At 48.0% G+C, this 16,791-nt stretch overlaps 3 protein-coding genes and 1 long non-coding RNA gene across 8 annotated transcripts; 2 read left to right on the top strand and 2 right to left on the bottom strand.

The window, feature by feature from the left end:
• Positions 1–195: 195 nt before the first annotated feature.
• On the bottom strand, positions 196–1,692 carry LOC133142689 (peroxiredoxin-like 2A). The gene is made up of 5 exons (XM_061264129.1): positions 1,397–1,692; positions 988–1,079; positions 782–922; positions 538–702; positions 196–470 (listed from the first exon to the last, which is right to left on the bottom strand). The coding sequence occupies exons 1-5, from the start codon at positions 1,539–1,541 to the stop codon at positions 384–386; spliced, it is 630 nt and encodes a 209-aa protein (XP_061120113.1). The 5' UTR covers positions 1,542–1,692; the 3' UTR covers positions 196–383.
• On the top strand, positions 819–4,026 carry LOC133142690 (uncharacterized). The gene is made up of 3 exons (XR_009710235.1): positions 819–960; positions 2,333–3,631; positions 3,704–4,026. It is a non-coding gene; the product is annotated as an uncharacterized LOC133142690 (long non-coding RNA).
• dydc2 (DPY30 domain containing 2) lies at positions 2,065–5,620 on the bottom strand. Of its 3 annotated transcripts, none has more exons than XM_061264125.1 (7): positions 5,480–5,620; positions 4,585–4,738; positions 4,339–4,443; positions 4,024–4,143; positions 3,747–3,848; positions 2,402–3,604; positions 2,065–2,200 (listed from the first exon to the last, which is right to left on the bottom strand). In XM_061264125.1, the coding sequence occupies exons 2-7, from the start codon at positions 4,729–4,731 to the stop codon at positions 2,171–2,173; spliced, it is 1,707 nt and encodes a 568-aa protein (XP_061120109.1). In that variant the 5' UTR covers positions 4,732–4,738; positions 5,480–5,620; the 3' UTR covers positions 2,065–2,170. The 3 variants fall into 3 exon arrangements, with proteins under 3 accessions (XP_061120109.1, XP_061120110.1, XP_061120111.1); XM_061264126.1 differs by lacking the exon at positions 5,480–5,620 and adding an exon at positions 4,806–4,886; XM_061264127.1 differs by lacking the exon at positions 5,480–5,620 and adding an exon at positions 4,843–4,884.
• scn4aa (sodium channel, voltage-gated, type IV, alpha, a) lies at positions 5,555–16,754 on the top strand. 3 transcript variants are annotated; one of them, XM_061264123.1, is made up of 28 exons: positions 5,579–5,696; positions 5,780–5,814; positions 7,580–7,898; positions 8,000–8,120; positions 8,195–8,282; positions 8,347–8,475; positions 8,568–8,659; positions 8,725–9,000; positions 9,064–9,127; positions 9,210–9,351; positions 9,443–9,640; positions 9,718–9,861; positions 9,934–10,042; positions 10,390–10,628; positions 10,697–10,870; positions 10,936–11,292; positions 11,853–12,254; positions 12,323–12,364; positions 12,445–12,580; positions 12,643–12,797; positions 12,862–13,035; positions 13,097–13,219; positions 13,450–13,731; positions 13,803–13,856; positions 13,924–14,061; positions 14,129–14,233; positions 14,367–14,637; positions 14,709–16,754. In XM_061264123.1, the coding sequence occupies exons 3-28, from the start codon at positions 7,629–7,631 to the stop codon at positions 15,956–15,958; spliced, it is 5,535 nt and encodes a 1,844-aa protein (XP_061120107.1). In that variant the 5' UTR covers positions 5,579–5,696; positions 5,780–5,814; positions 7,580–7,628; the 3' UTR covers positions 15,959–16,754. The 3 variants fall into 3 exon arrangements, with proteins under 3 accessions (XP_061120106.1, XP_061120107.1, XP_061120108.1); XM_061264122.1 differs by lacking the exon at positions 5,780–5,814 and having other exon boundaries at positions 5,555–5,696; XM_061264124.1 differs by lacking the exons at positions 5,579–5,696; positions 5,780–5,814; positions 7,580–7,898; ... (4 more) ...; positions 8,725–9,000; positions 9,064–9,127 and having other exon boundaries at positions 9,225–9,351; positions 9,420–9,640.
• The last annotated feature ends 37 nt before the right edge of the window (positions 16,755–16,791 follow it).

Genomic DNA, 16,791 nt, shown 5'->3' with positions numbered 1-16,791 from the left:
AACGATTGGACGGCACTGTAAACTAAACAACCACCCTAATCAAGTCGGATGACCTTATATGATTAACCTTTTGTGAATTTTAAACCATATTTTATATTATATATATATATATATATATATAATTTTTTTTTTTCCGGTTTGAAATTGTCAGTGATTATATGCAAAGTTCTGTTGTATGTAAAATAACAAGCTCTCTCAAGTGCCATGACATATTTTATTGCATAAGAAAAGGAATCCCAAGTCTTAAAAACATCAACTCTGTTTGCTCCGTAGAGTTTGAAAACAGACCATCATCAACAGACTGGGAGGCTTTTTGCTACACAAGTCATCTATGCATGCAGGTTAGGTTACTCAGTGACATTATTCTCCACGGGCACGAGCTCTTATGTTATTTCCCTGACAGCTCGCATCACATCTTCAATTTTGACCTTATCTCCAAACTCCATCTCTCGGTGTTCCAGTAGGATTCCCTGGGAGGGAAATTAAAAACAGTTTTCCCGACTTGATTAACCACAGATTGAATTGTGTCACTTCTACCTGCTGTTCACGTCCGATGACAAAAACGCCGCCAAGCACGAAGCCCTCTCCCAAGATATTGCCCTTGAAGCCCTTTCCGAATGCCCTGAGGCCGTTCATCCACACCCCGGCACGAAGGAACGCCAGGAGGCCCAACCGTCGCTCTTGAGGTCCATAGAAGCATTTCTGCGACGGACAGAAGCACAGCGTGAAAATTCAGACTCAGTGAAACACAAGATGAACTTCATAGTTTCCTCCAAAAGACCTTTTCATCCAAGAAGATCTCCCCGTTGAAATAATTCCTGAATTTCTGGACCTCATCGCTGATGTTCTCCTTGACCACGGCGTACAGTGGAACCCCAAGCTGGTCCAGCTGGGGCTTCAGAGAGGACAGCTCTGCAGCTTCCTGGATGACAGCGTGTTAAGCTTCCATCATGCTAAGTGGTAAGTGCCATCCATCAAAATGTTTACCTCTCTGCACAGAAATCATCCTGGTCTGCGCACCGCCATAATGACAGCGCCCGTCTGCTCCCATAGAGACTTGGCCTTCAACTTTGTCTTCTCTGAAATTGAAGGTGGATATTAAGTTGTTGCAGGGGGGATGAAGTGACAGCAAAGAGAGAAAAGTCAGGCTTGACAATTTTGAAATGCGGGTGAAAGGAAATAGGTGAAGCAATCGTGAAGGGTGAATTGATAGAAAGGAATTGAAAGAAGTGACTAAAGCCAAGAAGGAATGGGTGGGTGAAGAAATCACGTGACGGATTAAAAGTGAAGGAAGGAGGCAAAGGGTTACAAAGCAGCCGCATTGTAAACTCAACAAAGTCACTTTTTTTTTTTCTTCTAAATCCTTCTCGGCAAAGGTTTGCGAGAACACACTTACCTGCAGTCAAAGTCGTGAGCTGAGCTTCTTCTAGATACTGGAGGCTGGCCTTCAGCGGCTTCGTGAGGAACATATCCGTCACGAAGTTGAAAAATCGGGCCACCAGGCCACCCGCAGCCGTTGTGACTTGGACCAGGACATCCATTCCGCTATTCCTGCTCCTTCTCTGTACTTCTTACCCCGGAAATTGTTTGACGATCACCTCGTCCGCAGCTCTCTTGCTGACGCTCCGTGCGTGTCACCGCGACGCCTTCATGAACGCGCACGTCACAATTTCATTCGTTTTATTTCATCGGGTGGTGCACGGGGGTGTGACGTCATAAAGCACTCATTGTGCAACGACGATTTTCTGGTTTAAAAGTCACCAGGGATAATAGGAGTACAGTCCTTCCTTAAAATGAGCACAATCGTTTCCTGTTCGTTGAGCGAACTTGACTTTTTAGTCTATTTTCGTTCAAATATACATGCGCAAGCATCTGTCTAATTTAGAGACCGTCTACAAATTAAATGTCCTCGGGTGACATGTCAAACGGACGTCTGTTTTAGGGACCATCCGCAAATTACCTGTGACGCATGGCAGACAAATTGAGAAAGATATTCACCAAAAATGCAGTGAAACTTTTTGACTTATACAAAAAAAGTAGCACACGGTGTTGTTTGAAGTACATAATGTTTATTTGAATATTTCAGAGGGCATTTTTTACATAGGCTCATATGCAATGATGAATGTAGGATATTCAAAAATTGTTCATCAGTGGACCCTCAAGCAGCGATTTAATCATTTCCCTGCTGTTCTGTTACTACCTGCAAAGCCACACAAATGTTAGTCACCATTAAACAGTTGCGTGTCACAATCACAAAAAAAAATCATATTAAAAAAATGCATGAATAACATTCACGATAGTTTTGATGGCTTCTTTTTTTTTTCTTTTTCAGATGTGCGGGTGCCGAATTGACCTGTGGCGTTACCGTAACGCGTTAGCAACCAAAATGTATTTCACCAACCTCTTCCGAGTCTTGAACAACTGGTGTTGAATTTGAATCAGGGGTCACCTCTTCAGTTTTCGCCAACTGGTTGTCAACCGCCGGGACTGGGTTGGACTCAGTTGGTTGAACCTGTGGGGCCTCAACCTGCGGAGCCTCGGCCTGCGTAGGCGCCTCCAACTTTGACTCCACCTGCATAGACTCGGACTTAGCACACTCAACTTGAGAGGACTCAGCCTCTGTGGACTCCACAATTGGATTCTGGACCTGCGTAGACTCCAGTATTAAGGAGTCCACCAGTGCAGACTCTGAGGTCTCAATGTGTTGGGATTCAATGTCAGAGACTTCAGCTTCAAAGGACTCGGAAATGGCGGTCTCAGACTGAGCTAGGTCCACCGTTGGAGATTCCATCTCTGCAGACTTGGGATGAGAGGTCTCAGCTTGTTCAGATTCCATGTGGGAGACTTTAGCTTGAAAGGTCTCAGCCTGCACAGAGTCCACCAGTGTGGACTCCTTCTGCATGGACTCGCCCTGTGTAGACTGCACCCGGGGGCTCTGAACTTGGCTGAATTCACCCGGAGTGGACTCTGCTTGCGCAGATGCTCCGGATGTGAGCTCCACCTGGGCAGACTCAACCTGGGAGGTCTCAGCTTGTGCAGAGTCTGGGTAGTAGCTCTCAGCTAGAGAAGATTCCGATTGCATGGACTCCACCTGCCCAGATTGCACCCGGGGGCTCTGAACTCTGAATTCAACCGGAATGGACTCTGCCTGTGCAGATGCCTCTGGTGTGAACTCCACCTGTGCAGACTCAACCTGGGAAGTCTCAGCTTTTGCAGAGTCTGAGTAGTAGCTCTCAGCTGGAGAAGATTCCGATTGCATGGACTTGGCCTGCACAGACTCCCCTGGCGTGGACCCCAAATGCACATCCTCTGCCTGGGAGCTCTCAACTTGTGTTGACTCCACATTGGAGGACTTGTCTGGGACATCTGCTTGGTAGGTCTCAGCCTGGATGGATTCTATAGACTCTGCCTGGGACGTATCAACCTGCCAGGACTCCCCCTGCTTAGCTTCTCCTTCCATGGACTTAACTTGGGTGGATTTCATTTCTGCAGACTCATATGGCTCAGACTCTATCTGTGAAGACTCTGTATGAGAGGTCCCAGCTGGTGTGGTTTCAATCTGGGATGAGGATTCCATCATTGCAGATTCAGCATTCTCGTCCTTCTGGTGAAAAGGTGTCAGGAGAATTCTGTAAGTTAATTTGTCCTCATTCCTCTCATCTGGTTTTGTGTCTCTCAACTTGCACCATGCTTCTGTTCCCAGCTGGGTTCTCCACTCAACTGAATATAACCATTCTTGAACTCACCACGTTCTCCTCTCGGGATTTCTCCACTTCGGGCTGGTCCTGCTGAATGATGCCGGTCGGCGGAGAGACAACTGGAGCAGTTACGTTATTAGTCGTCTTCACCTGGTGGACAAATGAACACGTGTCTCTCCGCAAGATGGATCCCAAACCAGCTAAGGTCTCTCTTTCTTCCCCCATACATAGCACACCCTAACCCCATGCTCATAGGTCAACACACTTTGCATGCACATGCAGAAGAACCACCACCAAACACGTTTTGAAGTTGTTGTTTTTTCACCTCCTGATCATGTTCCAGAGGTCCACTTTGCTGTTGGGTTTCTTGCTCATGGGGGTCGCTCACAGGTTCGTGTGTGGCTCCCACATGATCTTCCGGTCCTGTAGGCTCCGTTTTAGAGAGCTGTTAAGGTGCCGAGTGTCAAATACTCTTCAAAGCTTCAACATTCCATCTGATTCTCTCCCTTCACCTTGCCTGCTCTTCAGCTCCCATTCATCCCAACTCTTGGCTGAACTTGCTGCTTTCTAACTGCTGACTGACCTCTGGAATGCGACTACACCAAATGGCAAAACATAAATTAGAATAAAAGTTAGGTACTTTTACAGTTGGCTCCTTCTCGGCGTCCTTCCCAGCATCCTTTTTAGTGTCCTTCTCCCTGGCTTTAGCTCTTTCCTTCTCCATAAGTGCCAACCGGGTCTGTTTCTGTAAAAAGATATTTTTTTATAAATATTCCACAATTTTGAATGGTAGTATAAAACACTACCACTCTCAAAACGTTAGACAACAGCGCCATCTATTGACAAACTAAACTAAACTTTTTATTCATTTATTTATATGTTTGACCTTTTCTTCATATTCAACGTTGGAGTTGTATTTGTACAGCCAGTGAGCCAAAAACTGGATGGGGTCCATGGGGCGCTGCTCTACCACTTCAGCAAGCCCCTCTGCCAGACATGAACCCAGATGAGTCTTGACGAACTCGGAATCCATGTTTTGACTGTCAGCATGTAAACGAAAAATAATAATTAGCTACATTGTAATTCTCTCCAAATAAATCCACTGACCTTTTAAGATGACAAGAAAGAAAAGGATGAAACAAACCAGTTGCCAAACACGACTTCACTTCCGGATGTGTTTGTTTGTGTTTCTATGGTAACAGTGTCGCTTTTTTAATAGTCCCCAGAGTTGCCTTGAAAGAGTTCCGACTAATCTGTGCCATTGTTATTACACTTTAAAGAATTAATAAATCAATATTAATTTGGTCTATCTTGTTAGTTTTTTCAATTAGTGTAGTAAATAATTCTAAGGTACTGCCATTGTTATTCAACTTTACAGAATTAATAATTTAATATTAATTTAGTCTTCTTTAGTATTTTCAATTAGTGTAGTAAATAATTCTAAGGTATTATTTAATGCTGTAATGCTTTTCACATTGTTTACATTTGTGTGATTTATTTTTTACATAGGTTTTTAATGTTGTAATTTATTTCATTTTGGTTTTAATTATTATATTATTTTAGCCAAGCTATTATTGTTATTATTAATATTTATTGATTTGTACATAATTGAATCAATTGTTACTTTATAAAATCCATAATATTTTATATAGGAACATGCTTAAAAAAATAAAATAAACCACACACCTAGTCAAATTATCTTGCATTCTTAATTGACATGGATTTTCATTTGCTTTTGCGGCTAGGAAAGTGGGTGCCGAGAAGATGTGAATGATGCTAACCTGCCGTGGAGGAGCGACGCCTCCGATTTCAGGCTGTGGTACGTCAGCGTCAGCAGCAGCTGCCCCTCACAGAGATCACACAACCTACTACTGCCGCCGGCCGGGGCAGTCACGAATCACAAGCACGTCTTCCTCAGGACGACAACGACGACAGGATTTATTTTCCTTCTTGTCCACTAGACTGGATTCTGTGGGATCCTTTGCACTACCGTGGCAGGTATTTGACCTTTTACCTTTCTCGTGTGTTGTCTTCTCTTTCTCTCTTACATTAACTTTAATGAGTCTCATTTCGTGCTACAGGTTGAAAACTTCTGAGGTGAAAAGGTTGCATTGAGGTGTTTACGTCCACTTTAGGAGATTGAAACGGCCACTTCCGCACAACCCCAAGAGTTCCATTTTTTTTTCTCCATTAATATAAAAATGATACTGCCAAAATGTGAAAGTTTGATTTGTTTGGGTCCACAGTTGAAGTTATTGGGCTTGAATTAAAGATATAGTTAGCTCACATTTGTTCTAATAATAAGCATAGACCTGTAATTGAGCTTGGGGTCATATTTGGAATGGGGAGACTTCTCTGTCGTGGTTTTGCATGTGTGTGTTAAGTCTCGCATTTTGATGTCCATCGTGGACCTTCTCCTTTGCATTGTACCTCTATTGTGCCCTTTTCACACTGCACTTAGCAGGGCGTGCCGTTGACGACGAGATCGTCCACCGTCGTATTGTCATACCGCAGCAACTCCATTTTGTTTTCCCCAAACCATCCTGCTTCCTCCATAATGTTGATTTTTTTTTTACCTTTTCGTCCACCACCTAAAGTGTCTTTACTGCATCTGCCCTCACACGTTCACGGACTCTTGGAAGACAAGTTGCACTGGTTGTCTTGGATCAAATTTACTTCTTGATTCATGGCGACACGGTGCCCTCCTCCTGTTTTACTTCTTCCCACATGTAATCTACTCAGATTACTTTGCCATTCGAGCAAAGGCCAAATGGGTCAGAGGCTGAGTTTGAAAAACCGCACATCAAGAACAAATTCTGATTCCGTTCAATTACTCACCAATTTTTGCTTTTAATGCAGATACAAATGCGAGGCATGTGCTCCTGTCAAAGTCTATTAATCACGAGGCTCCAATGTATGTCTGTGGGGCCTCAAGAGCGTACGGGCCGGCTTAGCTCTGGTCTTTACGCGATGCCACGGCGCCGCAAGCAGCTGCCCTCTCGGCAGTAACCGCGCGATGCATGCAGATATTTCCAGAGTCATCAGATCCAGAGGACCCTTGCGGCCAATCACGATGCTGTAAAACGCAGGCCGCAGTTTACAGGTGTAAAGCTTGGAATTAGTCCGGCGGCGACTCCCTATAGGCTTCAAAATACGGGCTTGATTGGCAGCTGACAGGGAGTGATTTGACCCCGTGAGAACGCAGCAGGGAAGGCACGTGGCGAATGTTAAAGAAAGCGTTGGGGCCAAGCGTCTGCCCACACAAATTGGTCTTTACGTTGTTTGATAGCTTATCGCTAACGAATATTGCAGTCTTCTTTTACCCATTCTATTTAAGCAACTTGTTTATTTACTGTCCATTTGACCCCAGATATTCACTGGGGATTTCAACTCAAGCATTTCTTGTCCTTTTCAGTCCAACAATGTCTTGGGTATAAAATACGTGGAGGCGATGGTGAACGATCACATGTCTCGTGGCCAGGGGGGCTCGCAAAGTGCACTCGGGGGTGCGAAGGCGGAAGCGCACTTGTGTTCGGAGCCCCCACCCCGTGTCGTGTAAAGTGTAGTCGGGTCGGAGATCCGAGCTGTTGATCGGGAGGGGATGTGAAGGCGGGCGAAGGAATGAGCGCAGTCATTCGGCTCCTGTAACTCGACGCTTGGTCTTGACAGCCGCTAGCAGCTGGGGGGCCACCGAATCCTGCTCACATGTGGGCATGCATCATCCGCTGTGTTATCACTCTCTCTCTGCGAATGCGTCTGCATGTAGGTGGGCAACTGCCATTCATGCGTGTGATTGATGGATCTCATTGGTTGATTGCTTCCACAGCTCGCGTCCTCGTTGATATGCTCCAAAAACCTAATCACCATTTTCCACCTCGCAGTTCCACCTAGGGTGACCCCTGTGCGGCGGTAGCCCTTCGCAATGCCAAGATGGCTCCCCCGCTCCCTCCCTCAGGCGCCAACGCGTTCCGCCCCTTCACCCGAGAATCGCTGGCGGAGATCGAGAGGCTTCAAGTGGAAAAGCGCAAAAAGGCAGACCCAGTAGACGGACACGATGAGGTGGCGGAAGAGAAGGCGCCGGCGACCCCCAACGCCGACTTGGAGGCCGGCAAGAGTTTGCCGTGGATTTACGGAGACCCTCCGGCGGAGATGATCAACACACCGTTGGAGGATTTGGACCCCTTCTACAAGGCTCAGAAGGTCAATCGGATTTTAAATACCACTTTCGAGTTCGAGTGCTCACTCTTTGAGTACGATACTAAGTACCGATACTTACTGAAGGTTACGTTTGTGCTTTTCAGACGTTCATCGTGCTTAGCAAAGGCAACACCATTTTCAGGTTCAACGCGGAGCCGGCGTGCTACCTCCTGAGCCCCTTCAGCATTGTGAGAAGAGGATCCATCAAAATCCTCATCCATTCATATCCTTAACGCCACCGCTCATTTCAACCCGCTCCCTTAAGATCATCCATGTTTCCTTAACGTGACGCCTCAGATTATTCAGCATGTTCATCATGATCACCATTTTATCCAATTGCGTGTTTATGACCATGAGCAACCCGCCAGCCTGGAGTAAAAATGTCGAGTGAGTACGCGGTCGTACGTGCGAGCGTTGATTTTGATGCGTAGAGTTTTCTTTCCGTCCTCAGGTACGCTTTTACTGGGATTTACACCTTCGAGGCTACCGTCAAAGTGTTGTCCAGAGGCTTCTGCATCGGCTCGTTTACATTCCTCCGAGACCCGTGGAACTGGCTGGATTTCATGGTGATCAGCATGGCGTAAGCAACACGAGTATTCCGTCATGTTGTTCCGCCAAGTAGGCGACCTTCTGATTTTTTTCTTTTGTTTTAATTTCTGGATGTTTCTGCAGGTACATCACTGAGTTCGTCGATCTCGGTAACGTGTCCGCCCTCAGGACCTTCCGTGTGCTACGAGCCCTTAAAACCATCACTGTGATTCCCGGTACGCTTTTTTTTTTAATTCCATTTCCTACCACAGTTATATTTAACGCTTTCTGGTCCCGGCAGGTCTAAAAACCATCGTGGGCGCGTTGATCCAATCGGTGAAGAAAATGGGGGACGTGATGGTCCTGACCGTCTTCGCTTTGGCCGTGTTCGCGCTGGTCGGCCTCCAGCTGTTCATGGGCAACCTACGGCACAAGTGCGTGCGTTGGCCCATCGACAGCAACGACACGACCGAGTGGTTCAACGTCACGTTAGCGCTCGACAACCAAACGGTCGGTTTCAACGCTAGCGATTATTCCAACGGCACCTTCAATTTTGCAGAGTACATCGAGAACTCGGGTATGTTGCATCATAGGTGTTACGTTAAATCATCTTTACAGGATTCTGTTCAAATGTGTGCAGAAAACTACTACTTTCTGGATGGCAGCAAAGATCCTCTTGTGTGCGGGAACGGTTCCGATGCTGGGTATGATCTTGACATCATTTCTTCACCTTACTCCAGCTGAGATGAGGTCTTCACTCATTACACCTCCGTGACTTAACTCTAGAGTCTGCCCTGAAGGTTTCACGTGCATGAAGGCCGGCGGGAACCCAAATTACGGCTACACCAGCTTCGACTCGTTCGGCTGGGCTTTCCTGGCGCTCTTCAGACTCATGACCCAGGACTACTGGGAAAACCTCTTCCAGATGGTTGGAATTCCGCAGGCGTTTCCTCTCCTTCTCACCGGACGTGGAGAACGCCTCCTTATTTGTCGTAGCTTCTCGTTTGTTCCAAACGCAGATCCTGCGGGCGGCGGGCAAAACGTATATGCTCTTCTTCGTGGTGGTGATCTTCCTGGGATCCTTCTACCTCATCAACCTCATCCTAGCGGTGGTGGCCATGGCGTACGACGAGCAGAACCAGGCCACGCAGCGTGAGGCCAAGGAGAAGGAGGAGGAGTTTCAGCGTATCCTCGAGCAGCTCAAGAACCAGGAGCAGGTACGCGCTTAACTTTAGCTGAACTTGACTCCTCAAAAGGTGCTTGGTGGGCTTCTACACCAAACTGTTTCTTGTAGGCTCAGCAGTCTGGAAGTCGAGAATCTCTGAACAGTAGCAAGCTGCCAAGTCGCCACTCGAGCCCGGAGCGCGACGAAGCTGTCAAGGACTGTAACGGCAAGATGGTCCCAAGCCTCATGGTCCGACCGCCCACCATGGTCGTGGTTAGTAGCTGTCGTCTTCCGAGTCATCAACTATGAAGCTTCATTGTAGCTGTTTTGATTTTTTTTTTTTAGTGTAATGATGACGAGGAGCTCAGGGAGAAGTCTCCAGGCATGCTTAATCCAGATGATCTTCATCCGGACGATCAGAGCCAGAGGCAGAGGTCCACTAGCGCCATGGAAGGTACTGCTCGGTCCCATTCGCTAGGTGTTAAGCCCTTTTGCGGGCGCGAAGAGATAAACGTGGCATCAAGTTTGAAGCAGAGCTGAGGTGGCAGCACAGGCACAATTATATTGCACTTAGTCAGAATTCATTAGGAAGAATCTCTGTCAACATTCAAGCGCTCATTTCATTTGGGAGAATTAAGTCATGCGACTTAAAGTCTGGCGGCTTTCCCACTGTTGTTGTCACCTCGGTGAAAACAACCCACAGCGATTATAGAAACAAGATGAACGTTTGGAGCATTAGCGCAGCTATTCCTGGGTATTAACTTTCAAAACTGCTCTGGACAATTTTTCTTTTTTGTCCAGAGTTGGAGGACGCTCAGAGGCCGTGCCCACCAGGCTGGTATAAATTTGCCAACATTTTCCTCAAGTGGAACTGCTGCAAGCCGTGGATGACCCTCAAAAAGTGGTTGTACGTCATTGTGATGGACCCTTTCTTCGACCTGGCCATCACCATTTGCATCGTGCTCAACACGCTCTTCATGGCCATGGAGCATTACCCCATGACCAAAGAATTTGATGAGATGCTTTCCGTGGGCAACCTGGTGAGACCAAACTTTCTGCTGTTTATTTCTATAATGCTGGCTTTCGTAACTTCTGGAACTTCTCTTAGGTTTTCACTGGGATCTTCACAGCGGAGATGGTCCTTAAACTCATTGCCATGGATCCTTACTACTACTTCCAAGTGGGTTGGAATATTTTTGACAGCATCATCGTAACTCTCAGTCTTGCAGAGTTGGGCCTGGCAAACGTTCAAGGGCTCTCGGTCCTGCGTTCCTTCCGTTTGGTGAGTGCCACTCACCCGGTCACACTTCCTCTCACTCATTCACATCTTCTGTGCTGCGGCGATAGCTTCGTGTCTTCAAGCTAGCCAAGTCCTGGCCCACACTCAACATGCTGATCAAGATCATCGGAAACTCCGTGGGCGCCCTGGGCAACTTGACGCTGGTGCTGGCCATCATCGTCTTCATCTTCGCCGTGGTGGGCATGCAGCTCTTTGGCAAGAACTACAAGGACTGCGTATGCAAGATCTCCGATGACTGCGAGCTGCCGCGCTGGCACATGAACGACTTTTTCCACTCCTTCCTCATCGTCTTTCGCATCTTATGTGGCGAATGGATCGAGACCATGTGGGACTGCATGGAGGTATCCGGGGCGGGAATGTGCCTCATCGTCTTCATGTTGGTCATGGTTATTGGAAATCTCGTGGTGAGTAAATTGTTTTTTTTCTGTGTGTACAGTTTCAATATAAAAATATTGGTTCCTCTTGGAAAACGTCCAAATTAGATCTTGATGTCAGAAGAAGTGACCATGTCATGAGCACTTCCTGGTAGGTTATTCATAGAAATGAAAAGGAAATAGCTCATCAGCAGGAGAGCTGAAAAGCACCGACTGCCAAGTGGCAAATTCTCCAGATGCCCCCCCACCCCTCCTCCTCCTCAAATCGCCATCTCAGGGGGGCTGAGCTAGCGTTCGTTATGTACGCGGATGGGAAAAAAAAAAGTACACGCTTCTATTTAAATCCAGTGACTTGAGAAATCAAATTCTGGTTTTGACCTTGTGTTAAGATCCAGATCAGGTCGGCGTGCTGCCACCACGCAAACAGCTGCCGAGCATGTGTGAAGGGGGAGTCATCGGAGATGGCGTATTCGACTGTAATTGATCATATCGCTCCGATCATATGGCTTAATCCAGGATTTGATACATGTTAGCATGACGGGGAAGCAGCTAACCCTAACAGACTCGGGACATGTCGACCTTCTGAGCAGGTGCTGAACCTCTTCTTGGCGTTGCTGCTCAGTTCGTTCAGCGGCGACAACCTGTCGACGGCGGATGACGACGGCGAGCTTAACAACCTCCAGATCGCCGTCGGGAGGATCACGCAAGGCATTGACTGGCTCAAAGCTAATGTCACCAAAATTCCAGGGAGAATCCTGGGCAAAATACCCAAGGCGACTGAGGACACGGTGGAGATGAACGACTTAGACAAAACGGCAGACGGGATAGCAAATTGTCGGATGCCGGGACGGGCTTCCGGCGCCGGTTTGGATGGAGAGCTCGCTCTCGGTGTGCCCATCGCTCAGGGGGAGTCAGACTTTGAAATTCTGGACGATGATGACGACGAGTATGACTCCAATCTTTCCACTTGTGGCGACAGCCTTCATGACGATGTAAGAATGAAGGTCTTTACCGTGTATCTCCAAAGTCCTTAAAGCCATTGTCATTTTAATTTTTTTAGAAAAGCCTCGAGGATGATCTTGGTCTTATCAAAGAAGTCAAAGTGAGTAGCTTCTCTCCATAAAAAGGATATTGTCTTTTCGTGTCTGTTGATCCAACGTTGTCTCTGTCGCGCCTGAGCAGCTGATGGGCGTGGCCATCGAGGACGCCGACGTGTCAATGTGCAGCACGGCCGATTATCAACCGCCTGAACCCGAACTGGAAGAAGAAGAGGAGGAAGAACCGGAGCCGGTGGAGCCGGAAGCCTGCTTCACCGACAGTAAGAATTTAAAACCTGAACCGTGGTCCCATTTGGAACCATTTATGATATCTCACCGACAGACTGCATTGGCCGCTGGCCGTGCCTCACCGTGGACGTGGACAGCACCAAAGGCAAGCGATGGTGGAAGCTCCGCAAGACCTGCTTTGCCATCGTGGAGCACGACTGGTTTGAAACCTTCATCATCTTTATGATCTTACTAAGCAGCGGCGCTCTGGTAAGTCCTCGGAACACGGCAACGTTTCTCGCCGGTACATATTTGTCACGCTACCTTTGGACAGGCTTTTGAAGACGTTTATCTTGAGCGACGGCGAATCATCAAAATTATCCTGGAGTATGCCGATAAAGTTTTCACCGTCGTCTTTGTCATCGAGATGATCCTGAAATGGACGGCGTACGGTTTCAAGACCTACTTCACCAACGCCTGGTGCTGGCTGGACTTTTTTATTGTCGATGTAAGTTCTCAGATGTTCTCGAGGGTCTGGCGGGGTCACAAACTGGCTTCTTTTGCTGTAGGTTTCTCTGATTAGCTTGGTGGCCAACTGGATGGGATTCTCCGAGCTGGGCCCAATCAAATCCCTCAGAACGCTGAGGGCGCTGAGGCCTCTTCGCGCTCTCTCCAGATTCGAAGGCATGAGGGTAAGTGGCGCCGAAGCGGCCGTGCTTGAGATTGGCACGCCTGGTTGTCATTGTGTAATGTTGCACTTAAAATTAAGCTAAGTGGCTAACCAGAATGCTACCTGCACGTTTTGACACGTGTGACGTTTCTCCTAGCTTGCATGCACGGGAGCGCAACCAGGTAAGTGTCGCGATGTCGATCGTCGTTCCTCGCCTCGACGTCAAGCTTCTCATGCTTTTGCCCTCACCAGGTGGTGGTGAACGCGCTGGTCGGCGCCATCCCGTCCATCTTCAACGTCCTGTTAGTCTGCCTCATCTTCTGGCTCATCTTCAGCATCATGGGGGTCACCATGTTTGCCGGCAAGTTCTACCGCTGCATCAACACCACCACGGAGGAAACCTTCGCCGTCGCCCAAGTCAACAACCGCAGCGAGTGCCTGGCCCTGCAGGAGGCCACGGGGGAGGCCCGCTGGGTCAATATCAAGGTCAACTACGACAATGTGGGGAAAGGCTACTTGTCGCTGCTCCAAGTGGTGCGTCACCTAAAATGTTCTCCGTTTCAAAAAAAACAACAACAACAAATCATTTTGATATTTTTTTGTAGGCAACCTTTAAAGGCTGGATGGACATCATGTATGCCGCTGTTGACTCCAGAGAAGTACGTACCTCGCTATTCACCAAGCCTCGAATTCTTTCCATTCATACGATTTGCTGACGCTCCTCAGGTGGAGGAGCAGCCGTCGTACGAGATCAACCTATACATGTACATCTACTTTGTCATCTTCATCATCTTCGGCTCCTTCTTCACGCTCAACCTCTTCATCGGTGTTATCATTGACAACTTCAACCAGCAGAAGAGAAAGATGAGTGTTCACATGTTTGTCTTAAAGCTAATAATAATTCTTATAATGATGACATTTGCTGCTGCACTTGGGAGATAAAGACATCTTCATGACGGAAGAGCAGAAGAAGTACTACGAAGCCATGAAGAAACTCGGTTCCAAGAAGCCGCAGAAGCCAATTCCACGTCCCACGGTATGTTTTATGAAGACATTTCGAAACGATTCAGTGAGTGTCGACAATCTCAAGACCTCAGCTCAGCTTGTCATCATGTCTTGTCAACACTCGTGACCCCCCTTGGACTTATATTTCTTCCCTCCCCTGGCAGAACTTTCTCCAGGGCTTGGTGTTTGACCTCACCAATCAGCAGTTCTTTGACATCTTCATCATGGTGCTCATCTGCCTCAACATGGTGACCATGATGGTCGAGACGGACAACCAAAGCGCAGAGAAGGAGGATTTCCTCTTTAAAGTCAATCTGGCCTTTATTGCGGTCTTCACCACCGAGTGCGTGCTGAAGCTCTTCGCTCTGCGTCAGTACTTCTTCACCAACGGTTGGAATGTATTTGACTTCATCGTGGTCATCCTCTCCATTGCTGGTGACAAAGTCGCCGTATGAAATCTGTCAATCGTGTTCGACTGAAGCCTTCATGAAGTTCTTCTCGTGCAGGCACCATGCTGTCGGACCTGATCGAGAAGTACTTTGTGTCACCCACGCTCTTCCGTGTGATCCGTCTGGCCCGGATCGGTCGCATCCTGCGTCTCATCAAAGGCGCCAAAGGCATCCGGACGCTCCTCTTTGCCCTGATGATGTCACTCCCCGCCCTCTTCAACATCGGCCTGCTGCTCTTCCTCATCATGTTCATCTTCTCCATCTTCGGCATGTCCAACTTCGCCTACGTCAAGAAGGAGGCGGGCGTGGACGACATCTTCAACTTTGAGACGTTTGGCGGGAGTATCATTTGCCTCTTCCAGATCACCACGTCGGCCGGCTGGGATGGGCTCCTGCTTCCCATGCTCAACAGGGAGCCCCCCGACTGCGATCCCGACTTTGAGAACCCCGGCACGGACGTGAGGGGCAATTGCGGCAGCCCGGGCTTGGGCATGATATTCTTCAGCAGCTACATCATCATCTCCTTCCTGGTGGTGGTCAACATGTACATCGCTATCATCCTGGAGAACTTCAACGTGGCGCAGGAGGAGAGCAGCGACGCGCTGTGCGAGGATGACTTTGAGATGTTCAACGAGACGTGGGAGAAGTTTGACACGGACGGAACCATGTTCATCGAGTACGCCCGCCTCTCTGACTTTTGCGACGCTCTGCAGGAGCCGTTGAGGGTCGCCAAGCCCAACCGCCTTCGTCTGATCCAGATGGACCTCCCGCTGGTCATCGGCGATCGCATCCACTGCCTGGACATCTTGATGGCTGTCACGGAGATGGTTCTTGGAGACACGCTGGAAATGGCCGCCATGCGGGAGAGCATCAAGACCAAGTTCCTCCAAAGCAACCCCACCTCGGACTCCTTCGCGCCCATCACTACCACCGTACGCCACAAGGAGGAAACGTGGGCCGCCACCGTCATCCAGCGGGCCTATCGAAGCCACCTGCTGCGACGCGGACTCCGTCACGCCGCCTTCCTGCGCCGCTCCAAGAGAGGGACCGCCCAGGTCCAAGACCCGGCGGAGAAGGAGGGCTTGATTGCACGCAAAATGGAAGCGCTGTATGCTAGCTGTGTGAACCTCACCAAGGAGAATGAGACTCTGGTGGCACCAGGAACCAGACCAGGTCTTGGCGCGCCTAGGTCGAGTGTCATGTCGGTACCTGTGGAAATCAGTAATGAGGTGGTGCTACATTCTGCCCCCGAGCCGGCCCGAGTCCTCGACAGCCTTCAAGAACACATCAGAGAGTCGCATGTGTAACCAAAATCTTCAAAAAAAACTTTTTTCGTTGACATTTTTACGAGGATCCAAAGATCTCAATCCTCCCTCAAAACTCAAATGAATGTTTTGATGAATGCAAGAAGGCTTGCTTGTCATGTTCAAGTTCTCCAGACCAGTCTTAAGATGACTTTTGGGAGTCTCTGAATCAAACTTTGGACACAGACAAAAAAAAAAAAATGGTCGAAGTTGTACATCGCCAATCGTTAGCAGCAGCTAACATTTAGCGAGAGCCGCTCGAATCTTGCACTACGTTTATTTTTGGGCCTGTCCAGGTCCAGTTGCAGCCAATGGGGATGATGAGCGTCTAAAAGCGAACTTCGCCCATCAGCGCGTGTGATAGATAGATGTTTTTGTCTACTTCCTGTTGTCGTGCCAGGGGGCCTTCGAAAGGACAGGACTCATGTTTACATGTCCATATGATATTAATCATATTATTAATAGGTCAACTCTTCAAGTCGCTTTTGGCCTCACGTTGATGCTGCGGTGACTCACAAAAGTTCTTTTTTCACTTACTGTCTTAATTGAAAAGGTCTTATTTTAAATATTACCTACACATACGCAGATGTGTTGTTCAAAACTAGTGTGTCCTTTTAAGGGGAAGAAATCAGTTTTGGGTTATTTACCGTCGGTAACTTTGACCAGCCTATTTGAATGCTGACTCAAACTTTGTTTACATTTGGGAAGCAGTGGAGATGCATGCCCAGCCGTGTGTGTTGTACCGTCTGAATTGGGTATTATTTGTTACTGTAAAATCTGAATTAAAGAGGAAAGTGTTTTCCTGTTTGGGGATGTCTAAAGGGCGCCATCTGGTG

The sequence above is a fragment of the Syngnathus typhle genome, linkage group LG18 (assembly GCF_033458585.1).
Source record: "Syngnathus typhle isolate RoL2023-S1 ecotype Sweden linkage group LG18, RoL_Styp_1.0, whole genome shotgun sequence".
Taxonomy (NCBI): Eukaryota; Metazoa; Chordata; class Actinopteri; order Syngnathiformes; family Syngnathidae; genus Syngnathus; species Syngnathus typhle.
This window is presented reverse-complemented; position numbering and strand designations above follow the sequence as displayed.